The following is a 13157-nucleotide window of genomic DNA, read 5'->3' as shown; positions in this document are numbered from 1 at the left end:
AGATCTTCTCTCACTTTCCTTTCTCTCCCATTTCTTCCACCTACTGTAGAGTGTGCCCGAGGCCCGTTCGTCGGAGCTCTAGCCCCCGGCCTCGCCCGCCCCTGGCTGCCGCGCCCGCCCCCGGCCCCAACCACCGTGCCCGCCGGCGCGCGTTCCCTCGACCGCGCTTGCCGGAGCTCCTGCCCCCGGCCCTGCCCGCCGTGCCCATATAACCTGCCAAAACCGAGCGAACCACATCCTGTCAACGTTGGTGGCAGGCGATCCAAGGAAAGCGATGACGGCGTACGACCCCAAAGACGACGTCAACCGCCTCTTCGCTTGCTTCAAATGTGGCGTCTCCCCTCCCAGTACTTACGCTGCTCCCTCCCTCTTCCCCAATTACTCTTTCCATTTCCCCATCCACATTGCAATCTGTCTCACCGTCGACAATTCGCTCCGTGTTTTCCGTGGTGCCAGAGTCGGCCTTTAGGGAGAGGCCGCTCCTGCAGGCCAAGAAGTCATGGGACTCGCCCGTGTCGGAGACTGCCGGTAGCGATGGCCAAAGCTCCTCCGAGGTTTCCACCACGCTAGATGCTGCGACGTCTTGTGCTTCCACACCGGATGCCGCAACGAACAAGGTGAGGCCGAGACATTTTCCTTTTTTCCTACTAATTTCTAGACCAAAACAAAAGTTGAGGATCGTTCCGGCCAATCCCCTCGTTTGCTAGCGCGGCACCGTCGTCGACCAATTCTACAAGCCGCAAGCACATGTCCCCAGTCGTGTTCTACGACTCCCCTCAGGGTGCCCAAGTTAAAAAGCCGCGGAGCTTCCTGAGGCTGCTTCACGTGATCCGCATTGATCTGAAGAAGCAAACCGACTTCAACCCCAGGTGTGGCATCTAGTCCACGCGCGCCACATTGTGTTGCTTTGTTTGATACTACTCCATAACGCCTGTTTTAGTCTGACTTGCTGGTTGTCGTCAGGGATGTTATTTGGGCTACATTTCCTAGGCAAGACGAGGAGATCAGGTTCTCTAAGGCATACACACATACCAATGTCTTTTGCTATCAAGAGCGTATGTCCGGTACGAGAAGGTTCCTTGTGTCTACATACGACGAGTTCTGGAAAAGGTTGGGTCCTTAGCAAACTGCATGTTTTTACTCCATTCCACCTCCATGTTTATGCGTGCATAGCAGCGTAATGTCAAGTTTTGTTCCTTTTTCCTAAATGGCCAACCACTTCTTATTGTTGTATTCTTGCAGGTACAACGATATGGATTCCAAAACTCGCCATCACTATGAGGTTATCTAAGAGGTAAGCTATATCTTTTGTTGATTCCATGTTGAAATGGGTTGCATGGTATTTTGCAAGCAATTCTTTTTTGAAAGATTGGTTTCATGTTCTATTCCTAGATTTGATGTGGAATATATAAGTAAAAAGAATAGTTGGTAAAACGCATAAATGTCCTTGACCTTCCTTTACAGTGGAGGTTATTCTTGGGCTGCCAAATTGTTTCAAAATGAGTCTTTCCTTAACCTTGGGTAATGTGATACCCGGTTTGCAAAGAGGAGAAGTGGAGGTTATTCTTTTTGTTCTTTTTCCTCATTCGGGTGATGTGCTTTGGGAATTTGGAATTTGTGGAAAATATTCAACTGTAAGACAGTAGAATTTCTTTGGTTGGTTGTTTGCGACGGGGTCGGGAGCTATCACATGGGCGAGTTGGACCTTGAACCTTGATCCGGCCCATTAGTCTCCCCTAACCCTAGCCGCCCCCCTTTCCCCTTAGGATTTTTGCAGCTGCCCCCTTCCCCTCCCCTTCCTCTTGGGCGTCACCCCTCCCCCTCTCTTCCATCTTCTTTCTCCTCAAACCTTTGCAGCCCTCACCACCCAAAACCCTAGCCGCCCCCCTCCCCATTTCTCTTCCGCCCCTCCAAGGTGCAGCCCTCCCGCGTGTTCTCCGTCGTGTGGCTGCGATAAATTGGAGTTTGGAGGGAGGAAGAAGGAAGGAGGAAGGGAAGAACCCAAGGTGAATTCATGTTTAACTTTTATTGTTTTTGTGCTGCAATCAATTGGATTATGCGTTTATCTTTGCGAATCAGTAGAGGTGCTGTCCAGGAATTTTGTGAGTGGGTGGACAGCAGTAGTTCTAGGGATTTCTGGGAATTTTCGTGGGTTAATTAGTGGGAATCAGTGGGATAATCATGTAGAGCTTTGTCATACCTTTCCAACGAGTACTTATGCGCTCGATTCGGAGTTATAATTTAGGAGATATCATTGTTTGAATCCGGATATGTTGCTGTCCAAAAAAACAGATTTTTCAGGTGGGTGAACAGCAGTAGTATTAGCAGTTTCTGGGAATTTTTCATGGGTAATTAGTGATAACCAGTATGATAATCATGTAGGGCTTTGTCTTATATTTCCAATGAGTACTTATGCGCTTGATTTGGAATTATATTTTAAATGATATCGCTGTTTGAATCCGGGTATGTCGCTGTCCAAATGAGAAAAAAAAACAGATTACAGGGTTTATCTTGAGGACTGTTTTGGGCTAATTAGATGTTGGAATTTTATTATAAATTGTATACAAAACTTGTGGGAAATTTGATGTAGATGCCTCTAGAGTTTTTGGTTGTCACCACTGCTGTCATAATTTTAAAATTATGAAATTATTAAGCAGCGTCGCTGCAGTTTGGTGGGTGCGGGGAGAAATGTTACCCGTGGTGGGGTTTGAGATTGTGCGTAGGTGCGGTGTCGTTTATGAGGCTTATTATGTGAAATTGGTGCACTAAGTTGTGTGTCAAAAACAGGTGGTGGACTTTCAGATCGTATTTAGGGATTTGCCCAAACTTCCGGTAAAGGCAAGTAAAACAGTGATGGTTATTCCGTCTGTCGAATGAAGAGTCTTATACTTGATTATGTTTGTGCTATTTGTGTTCGTATTCATATTTCTAATTGAGTACCATCGTTGGAAGATATTCATGTTTTATTGATTACATATGTTGAGTTTGTGGTTTGATCATGTTACCCATATGGTTTATTATGTGGAATCGGTGGAAGTATATGTCTAGCACATTTTGTTTGGGAAGAACTCATGTTGTTGACTTGCATAATGCATTCGTCATCCATTGCATTGAAGTTTTGTCGCGATCTTATGGTCCGACCGTACCGGTACAATGAGCATCATATGTTGTCCGAGAAGGGGTATGATGCAGCTTCATATCCTTAGAGATATGAAGGCAGAAGTCATTACTGCATCTATAGCCATGTGCATTCATGGGAGAGGTGTGGAATCTATTATGTGGATGTGAATAGTGTGGATCTTTACATTGTGATTCATCTTGGCATTAAGTAATCAGTTACTTGCTTACTTGCTGCAAATTATTATTCAAGAAGGAAGTTTTGAACTACGTGGTTGTTTAAGCACGGTTGGTTTACATTGTCCAATTGTTGTTTGCTCTGTTTACTTGCTGAGATGTGTCATCTCACTCTTGCATTGTCTGATGCAGGCACCTGATTTCTGCTTTGGGAAAGAAGGGATGTAGCAGCACGACCACTACACCTTTAATAAAGGAACCACTGCTTAATAATGTTGTTAATCAGGGAGGGTCAAGTCTAGGGAATTATTATGTTCTAGCCTTTCATGGTAGTTGAGCTGATTTTTTTTTGGGGTGGGCTGAGTTACCCATTTTTTTTAATTAGTCATGAATGTGTTTTACTACTTTTGCATTTTGATTATACTACGTGAATTATCTGTCTTTTATATCCTGTATGAACTCTATGTCCCCCCCTTGTTATGTTTCTTTCAAGGGAGGTGCTGCCGGATTTTGCAATATTTTCTCTCTTTATTTCATTTCTTGTGTTGCATAAGTTTAGTGGGAAGGGTATTTGGTAACATCCAATGTGTGGAATCAGCGGGGGTGTTATAGTTGGTATCAGAGGAATAGGCTGTAGGTCCTAGCAAGTGGAATAACAATAAATTGACACACTGCACATGTAGGATGGGTTTTCTACTTTACTATTGATATGTTATGTTATTGTCTGTGCTAGTTTGTCATTATCTGAAGTGATGCTATGCCAATCTTATTTACTTATTATTCTCACCCCTGTGGCAGCAGCTATGCCGCCTCGTAGGGCTCGAGGTAGTCCGCAAGTTCCCAGTGGGGACTCGATGAGTCCGGCGGCAATGTTAGCCACGATGCAGGCCATGCAGCAGGAGTTGGCCATTCTGAGGCAAGCTATTCCTGTTGCCCCTGCGGGTGCTGCTCAGGGTGCTGGTGGAGGAGGAGTGCCCGGGGGCGCTGTCCCTGCGGGTGCTGCTCCAGGTGGCGAGGCTGAGGTGCCTCTTCTAGTTAGTGGTCTTTCTCTGATTGAGTGGATGGGCATGAAGCTGGATGCTTTTGATGGTAGTGGTACTCCGGTCGAGGCGGTAGATTGGCTAACTTACGTGGAGGATAAGATGAATGTCTTTGAGATTGTGTATGGTGATCGTGTTCGCTTTGGCACACAACTGCTGAAGGGAGAGGCTCAAATTTGGTGGAGAGGCGTGCAGGCAGCACACTCCTCCTCACCAGGAGTCCTGACTTGGGATGTCTTCATTAGGCAGTTTGAAAGGAGGTTCTACCCGGTCACCTTTCTGGAGAAAATGAAGATTGATTTGCAGTCTTTCAAGCAAGAGAAGAAGTCTGTCACAGAGTATGAAGTGGACTTCAACAAGATGGTCTGCTTTGTCCCTCATGTGGCTTTTAATGAGATGGAGAAGGCGACCAGTTCCGTCAGGGCCTGAAACCTTCTATCAGGCATGCCTTGGGAGCCTTTCCGTTGGTGGACTTCCGTACTACAGTGGAGCAGGCACTGGGTGTGGAGATGCAGCATCAGTATACCATGGAGTCGCAGAAGTCTTCGGGTGTTGATCAGCCTCATGGCCAGGATGCGAGGAGGGGCAACACTAGAGGTCCAGCCCACAAGAGGGGCAAGTCTCAGCATCAGCGCCACCATCCTTACCGTGGCAAATCTTCTGACTCGGGTACTTCGGGAGGAAGTACTCAGAGGTTTCGGGCTGTTCCTAAGCCCGGGCTGGGGCTGGTGTGTTTCTGTTGTGGTGATGCGCATCGCCGTGCAGAGTGCTAGTGGAGTGGCAGGTGTTCTATCTGCAGTCAAGACCACAAGGATGTGGTGTGTAGGAGGAATCCTATTGGGAAGCTCACATGGGAGCCGGTAACTTCCTCCTCTTCTTAGGGCACTATCAACATGATGTCAAGTGCTGAGCAGCAGTTTTTAGTTCCACTTCCTCCGCAGCAGTTTTATGTGCCTAGGACTTCTCAGTTCATGCCGATGCATGGTTTTCCTCAGTATCTGGCTACGCCTACTCCTGCACCGACTACTCCTATGTCGTCTTAGTTTGGAGCTCCGCGTCTGCCTCACCCGGCGGCTCAGTGGGGTTCTTCTGTTAATTTCACTCCGGGAGCTTCCTCTTCTGCAGGTATTTCCGGGGCTTTTGTGCTACCCGCTGGGACGACAGAGAGCAAGGAGACGTGGTGACAGGTACGATTTCAGTTGATTCGTTTGTGGCCCATGCTCTTTTTAACTCTGGCGCTAGCTATTCGTTTGTTTCGGAGGATTTTGTGTCGCGGGCTGGTCTTTCGGTGCCGAGGTTGGATCACCCACTTTTTGTTAGTTCTGCTAATGGCTCCATTAGTAGCTGTTCAGTTTGTCAGGAGTGTTCCGTCATTCTTGCTGATGAGGCCTTTTCGGCCAATCTGGTTGTGATTTCCTTGGGGGCATTGGATGTTATCTTGGGTATGGATTGGTTATCCCCGTATTGCGCAGTTATATCCTGTTTTTGGAAGACAGTGTTATTGCAGGCGCCATTAGGTAGGGAGGTGGTATTCTTGGGAAGTTCCCCTAAGTTCACGTTATCCTTGCGCAATTGCTTTCGGATCGCCGGTCCAGGAAGTCGGGAATCTTTTTCTCCATGGTGGTGGAGGGTGAGGCTGCCTTGCGGGTGCAGGACATCCGGGTGGTGTGTTACTTTGCTGACGTGTTTCCGGAAGAGCTTTTAGGCATTCCTCTGGAGCGTGATGCAGCTTTTGAGATTAAGCTGATTCCGGGTACGTAGCCCATTCATAAGGCTCTGTATCGAATGGCCCCAAAGGAGCAGGTTGAATTGAAGCGGCAATTGGATGATTTGCTGGCTAAGGGTTTCATTAGGCCTAGCAGGTCTCCATGGGCTTCCCTAGTATTGTTTGTTGAGAAGAAGGATAAAAGCAAGCGGCTATGTGTGGATTATCACGCTTTGAATCAAGTGACTATCAAGAATAAATATCCACTCCCCCGTATTGAGGTTCTCTTTGAATAGTTGAGGGGTGCCCAGGTGTTCTCCAAAATTGATTTGAACTCTGGTTATCATCAACTGAGGATTCGTGAGGAGGATATTGAGAAGACCGCTTTTTGCACCAGGTATTGGCATTATGAGTTCATAGTCATGTCTTTTCGCTTAACTAATGCCCCTACTGCTTTTATGGAAGCAATGAATAGGATGTTGCATGAGTTCTTGGACGACTTTGTGGTCGTGTTCCTGGATGACATTCTGATTTATTCTATGATCGAGGCTGAGCATGAGCAGCATCTCCGTCTCGTTCTGGGTGCCCTAAGGGAGAATCAGTTCTATGGCAAGTTGAAGAAGTGTGCATTTTGGCTGTCCGAAGTCGCTTTCCTGGGGCATGTGATTAATCAGCAAGGCATTGCGGTTGATCCCAAGAATGTTGCGGCTGTGGTGGAGTGGAAGAGACCCTCTAGTGTCTCTGAAATTCGAAGTTTCTTGGGGCTCGCTGGATATTATCGGTGTTTCGTACCAAATTTTTCCAGCATTACTAAGCCCTTGACTATACTCTTGGAGAAGGGTGTTCTCTTCATCTGGTTCAGCGATTGCGAGGTCAGTTATCAGACATTAAAGAACAAGTTGGTGGACGCCCCTATCCTAGCTTTGCCTGAGAGAGGTAAGCGTTTCATAGTTTATACGGATGCTTCGCGTATTGGTCTTGGTTGTGTGTTGATGCCGGAAGGTAGAGTGATTGCTTATGGCTCAAGGCAGTTGAGGAAGCATGAGGGGAATTACCTAACTCATGATCTTGAATTGGCCGCGATGGTTTTTGCTCTAAAGTCGTGGAGGCATTATCTTTATGGCGAGGCTTGTGACATTTACACCGATCATAAAAGTCTCAAGTATATTTTTTACTCAGAAGGAGCTGAATTTGAGGCAGCGTCGGTGGCTCGAATTGATTAAAGATTATGATTTGTCTATTCATTATCAACCGGGGAAGGCAAATGTGGTGTCTGATGCCCTTAGCAGGTCCAGGGTTCCAAAAGTGGCCTTGCAGTTGATTGCTGATCTGGACCGTTTTGGGATCGCCTTGTGCTATGTCGGCACCGCTAGTGAGGAGACTCGTATGCTTATTCAATCTTCCCTCATGGAGAGAGTGCGTGTGGCTCAGTAGCAGGATCGTTTATTGCAGGAAGCTCGAAAGAGGGTTGGCGATGGTAAACCCTGGGAGTTCTGCATCGATGAGAATGATTTGGTTCATTTCAGGGGTCGCCTTTGTGTGCCTCAGAAATCAGAGGAGAAGATGAATATATTGAGAGAAGCTCATAAAACGCCTTACACCGTTCACCCTGGCGAAACCAAGATGTACCGAGATCTGAAGCAAAACTTCTGGTGGAAGCGAATGAAGGTTGACGTTTCTAAGTATGTGGCCACATGTGAAGTATGTCAGCGCGTGAAGGCCGAGCATAAGCGGCCTGCAGGTTTACTGAAGCCATTGGAAATTCCGGAGTGGAAATGGGAGCATATCACCATGGATTTTGTGGTGGGTTTACCTCGTTCTCCTCGGGGCAGAGATGCTATATGGGTGGTAGTGGATCGCTTGACTAAGTCTGCGCATTTTATTCCCAAGAAGACCACAAATTCAGCTTCAGATTTGGTCCCCTTGTATATGAAGGAAGTAATCAGGCTTCACGGGGTACCTAAGTCCATTGTTTCTGATCGAGACTCCAAATTTGTATCCAAATTCTGGGAGAGTCTTCATAGTGCATTGGGCACCAAGCTTTCTCTTAGTGTCGCTTTTCATCCTCAGACTGATGGTCAGTCAGAGCGAACGATCCAAACCTTGGAAGATATGTTGTGCGCTTGTGTTCTGTCTTGGAAGGGTAGCTGGGAAGATCATCTTGCATTGGCAGAGTTTGCTTATAACAACAGCTACCAGGCTAGCATCAAGATGGCACCATTTGAGGCTTTGTATGGCAGGCGGTGTGTCTCCCCTCTTTGCTGGGAGACCTTGGGAGAGAGATCCCTAGTTGGTCCTGATTGGGTACAGCATACTTCTGAAAAGGTTTGGGAAATTCGTCAGAATATTTTGGCCGCTCAGAGCCGTCAGAAGAGTTATGCTGATGTGAGGAGGCGGGATTTGGAATTTGCAGTGGGTGACCAAGTCCTTCTCAGGGTATCACCCACTAAAGGAGTTGTTCGGTTCGGTGTCTCCGGAAAGCTTAGCCTGAGATATATTGGACCGTTCACTATCTTGGCCCAGGTGTGCAGCTTGGCTTATCGCTTGCAATTGCTAGATTCCATGGCAGGGGTACACCCAGTATTTCATGTCTCTATGCTGAGGAAGTTCTTGTGGGATCTGGACCATCAGATTGAGATGGAACCAATTGCGGTGCAGCAGAATCTGACCTTGGAGTGTCGTCCGGTGCGTATCTTGGAATTCTCGGAGCGTGTTTTGAGGAAGAGATCAATTAAGTATGTCAAGGTCTTATGGACTAATCAGTCTGAGCGCGAGGCTACGTGGGAACTTGAGGAGCTGATGCGGCAGAAATATCCGGAACTTTTTGTTGTGAGTAAGTGTTGTTGATTAATTAATTTTTTCCCTTTTGTCGTTCCGATAGAAGCGTCAGAATTCGAGGACGAATTCTTTTTAGAGGTAGAGTGTGATACCCGGTTTGCAAAGAGGAGAAGTGGATGTTATTCTTTTTTGTTCTTTTTCCTCATTCGAGTGATGCGCTTTGGGAATTTGGAATTTGTGGAAAATATTCACCTGTAAGACAGTAGAATTTATTTGGTTAGTTGTTTGCGACGGAATCGGGAGCTGTCACATGGGCGAGTTGGAAATTGAACCTTGATCTGGCCCATTAGTCTCCCCTAACCCTAGCCGCCCCCCTTTCCCCTTGGGATTTTTGCAGCCGCTCCCTTCCCCTCACCTTCCTCTTGGATGTCACCCCTCCCCCCTCTTCCATCTTCTTTCTCCTCAAACCTTTGCAGCCCTCACCACCCAAAACCCTAGCCGCCGCCTCCCCCCCCCATTTCTCTTCCCCCCTCCAAGGTGCAGCCCTCCCGCGTGTTCTCTGTCGTGTGGCTGCGATCTCAATTGGAGTTTGGAGGGAGGAAGAAGAAAGGAGGAAGGGAAGAACCCAAGGTGAATTCATGTTTAACTTTTGTTGTTTTTGTGCTGCAATCAATTGGATTATGCGTTTATCTTTGCGAATCGGTAGAGGTGCTGTCCAGGAATTTTGTGAGTGGGTGGACAACAGTAGTTCTAGGGATTTCTGGGAATTTTCGTGGGTTAATTAGTGGGAATCAGTGAGATAATCATGTAGAGCTTTGTCATACCTTTCCAAATAGTACTTATGCGCTCGATTCAGAGTTATAATTTAGGAGATATCATTGTTTGAATACGGATATGTTGCTGTCCAAAAAAACAGATTTTTCAGGTGGGTGAACAGCAGTAGTATTAGCAGTTTCTGGGAATTTTTCGTGGGTAATTAGTGATAACCAGTATGTTAATCATGTAGGGCTTTGTCTTATATTTCCAATGAGTACTTATGCGCTTGATTTGGAATTATATTTTAAAAATATCACTGTTTGAATCCGGGTATGTCGCTGTACAAAAGAGAAAAAACAGATTACAGGGTTTATCGTGAGGACTGTTTTGGGCTAATTAGATGTTGGAATTTTATTATAAATTGTATACAAAACTTGTGGGGAATTTGATGTAAATGCCTCTGGAGTTTTTGGTTGTCACCACTGCTGTCATAATTTTAAAGTTATAAAATTATTAAGCAGCACCGCTGCAGTTTGGTGGGTGCGGGGAGAATTGTTACCCGTGGCGGGGTTTGAGATTGTGCGTAGGTGCGGCGTCGTTTATGAGGCTTATTATGTGAAATTGGTGCACTAAGTTGTGTGTCAAAAACAGGTGGTGGAATTATGGATCGTACTTAGGGATTTTCCCAAACTTTCGGTGAAGGCAAGTAAAACAGTGATGGTTATTCCGTCTGTCGAATGAAGAGTCTTATACTTGATTATGTTTGTGCTATTTGTGTTCGTTTCGTATTTCTAATTGAGTACCATCGTTGGAAGATATTCATGTTTTATTGATTACATATGTTGAGTTTGTGGTTTGATCATGTTACCCATGTGGTTTATTATGTGGAATGGGTGGAAGTATATGTCTAGCACATTTTGTTTGGGAAGAACTCATGTTGTTGACTTGCATAATGCATTCATCATCCATTGCATTGAAGTTTTGTCGCGATCTTATGGTCCGACCGTACCGGTACAATGAGCATCATATGTTGCCCGAGAAGGGGTATGATGCAACTTCATATCCTTAGAGATATGAAGGCAGAAGTCATTACTGCATCTGTAGCCATGTGCATTCATGGGAGAGGTGTGGAATCTGTTATGTGGATGTGGATAGTGTGGATCTTTACATTGTGATTCATCTTGGCATTAAGTAATCAGTTACTTGCTTACTTGCTGCAAATTATTATTCAAGAAGGAAGTTTTGAACTACGTGGTTGTTTAAGCACGGTTGGTTTACATTGTCCAATTGTTGTTTGCTCTGTTTACTTGCTGAGATGTGTCATCTCACTCTTGCATTGTCTGATGCAGGCACCTGATTTCTGCTTGGGGAAAGAAGGGATGTAGCAGCACGGCCACTACACCTTTAATAATGGAACCACTGCTTAATAATGTTGTTAATCAGGGAGGGTCAAGTCTAGGGAATTATTATGTTCTAGCCTTTCATGGTAGTTGAGCTGATTTTTTTGGGGTGGGCTGAGTTACTCATTTTTTTTAATTGGTCATCAATGTGCTTTACTACTTTTGCATTATGATTATACTACGTGAATTATCTGTCTTTTATATTCTGTATGAACTCTATGTTCCCCCTTTGTTATTCTTCTTTCAAGGGAGGTGCTGCCGGATTTTGCAATATTTTCTGTCTTTATTTCATTTCTTGTGTTGCATAAGTTTAGTGGGAGGGGTATTTGGTAACATCCATTGTGTGGGATTAGTGGGGGTGTTACAGGTAACTCAAGGGTTATTGCACCTTTTATTTTTCACCAGGGACAGGGCTGTATTTTTCATGAAATATATTGTTATATTTAAGAGTATATTGTGCAAAATGACTAATTTATATTTATTATTAGTATATATGGTAGAATACTTCTAAAAATAAATTTTATAAATATGTGTATACTTTTTACTCTTTAGTTCGATGTGACATATACTAAACGTTAGCCCATATAACCAAACATATTTTACTCTTTCCCCTCCTATACAAAGAGGCATCAACCCTCCTTTTGAGTATACACTTTTACAAGTCACTTATACAAATAGTATGATTAGCAGTTAAGCTCGTACAAGCGACAAAAGTAGGATCTGGAACAGTTTTGAGCCAGATAATTTCTCTCGTGGAAACCGCCCAGATGTCTAAGGCTCCTATTCAGATGTTTGCTGATTTTGTAAGTACACTTCTCAATTCCTTAGCTTATAAAAATAATCTCTTAACTCTATATTATAATCTTAAATCTGCAAAGCATTGATTTGGGCAACTTAAATCCGCTATGTTTCTATTATTGTTAAAATGTTCACTCTACCTTTTCTATTTAGCATTTCTTGTAGAGAAAATTAAATCCTTTATTGCAAATTCTATACATTTGTTTGCGTTCCTGATTACCTGGCATGACCTGGTTGATTTTTTCTTCCTTTTTCAAATTCTTATATAACACCTTTCTTACAGCCATAGTATCTTTTTGTTAAAAAATCTTGGATATACCAGAGTACACATGACATAATTGCATACACCTTTTTCTCTATTATGAATACCTATAATTGCATGCACCTTCTTACTGGTGTTACAACATTTCAGGTAGCCAGCATTTTTGTTCCTATTGTCATCACACTGTCCTTCTTGACATTCCTTGCATGGTAAGTTTCAACATCTATGTGGTCAATACTGTGGGTGTAAGTGTAAGTATTTAAGTTTCTAACTCATGTGTTATTGATTTTCTAGGTTTCTAGGAGCATATCCAAACTCATGGTCTGCTGAAAGTAGCAATTGTTTTGTTTTCTCCCTCATGTTCTCCATATCTTATATGTCTTATTATGATTATGGATAATACTTTTGTGATGTAATTGATGAGACTATGGATTTAAATATTGTTATGTGATTATGTGTGAGATGTTTTATGTGAAAATATGTTGTGCTATATAGCTGTTGATATATTTGTTATGTTGTAGAATGTGGTGTAAAATAAAAATAAACAACATTTGTAATGCTGGTCAAATTAACTTCCTAGAGGCCAATTGGGTCGTAGGAAGTTACAGTCAGTCGTAGGAAGTTAGCCAGCTAACTTCCTAGGGGCTACAATCAGCCGTAGGAAGTTAGTCGTAGGAAGTTAGTCAGCTGACGGGGCTGATGGCGTGAAGCTACTAACTTTCGAGAACCTTCTAACTTCCGAGAGGCTTCTTTGGCTGTAGGAAGTTAGCTAACTTCCTAGAGAGCTATAGGAAGTTAAGCTAACTTCCGATAAAAAATTTCCGAGAGCCAAACTTCCAACGGGATGGCTTAACTTCTGAGAGTTTAGCTAACTTCCTAGAGTTTAGGGCTAACTTCCTAGGGTTTAGGCTCTAGGAAGTTCACTATTTTGGTGTAGTAATAAAGGTGTGTCACTCGATGAACTATTGTATTACATTTGTATATCTAGGCTCTTACATGCTAGTGTGTGCATGTATATGCAAATTTCTTAAGTCACACCATAAGGTTGCACTTGTGGTGACGATTAAAGAATCTCTAGATATTTGATTAATACCTCTTGTGGTGATATCATAAGTTAGTCTTAA

At 44.2% G+C, this 13157-nt stretch overlaps 1 protein-coding gene and 1 long non-coding RNA gene across 2 annotated transcripts; both read left to right on the top strand.

Moving 5' to 3' along the window:
• The first annotated feature begins 201 nt into the window (after positions 1-201).
• Positions 202-1530, top strand: LOC103626789 (uncharacterized). The gene is made up of 5 exons (XM_020537710.3): positions 202-347; positions 457-617; positions 708-869; positions 964-1110; positions 1243-1530. The coding sequence occupies exons 2-5, from the start codon at positions 571-573 to the stop codon at positions 1289-1291; spliced, it is 405 nt and encodes a 134-aa protein (XP_020393299.1). The 5' UTR covers positions 202-347; positions 457-570; the 3' UTR covers positions 1292-1530.
• Positions 1531-11050: 9520 nt separating this feature from the next.
• Positions 11051-12511, top strand: LOC103626788 (uncharacterized). The gene is made up of 2 exons (XR_002261989.1): positions 11051-12242; positions 12328-12511. It is a non-coding gene; the product is annotated as an uncharacterized lncRNA (long non-coding RNA).
• Positions 12512-13157: the final 646 nt, after the last annotated feature.

The sequence above is a fragment of the Zea mays genome, chromosome 5 (genome assembly GCF_902167145.1).
Source record: "Zea mays cultivar B73 chromosome 5, Zm-B73-REFERENCE-NAM-5.0, whole genome shotgun sequence".
In the NCBI taxonomy this organism is placed as follows: Eukaryota; Viridiplantae; Streptophyta; class Magnoliopsida; order Poales; family Poaceae; genus Zea; species Zea mays.
Note: the sequence above shows the minus strand (reverse complement) of the source record. Positions and strands in the feature narration are given on the sequence as shown.

Excerpts from the sequence above, each read along its gene's own strand:
- LOC103626789 (XM_020537710.3), top strand. The coding sequence starts at position 571 with ATGCTGCGACGTCTTGTGCTTCCACACCGGATGCCGCAACGAACAAG. Across the intron at positions 618-707 it reads CGGATGCCGCAACGAACAAG|CGCGGCACCGTCGTCGACCA; the intron begins GTGAGGCCGAGA and ends CTCGTTTGCTAG. Across the intron at positions 1,111-1,242 it reads TACGACGAGTTCTGGAAAAG|GTACAACGATATGGATTCCA; the intron begins GTTGGGTCCTTA and ends GTATTCTTGCAG.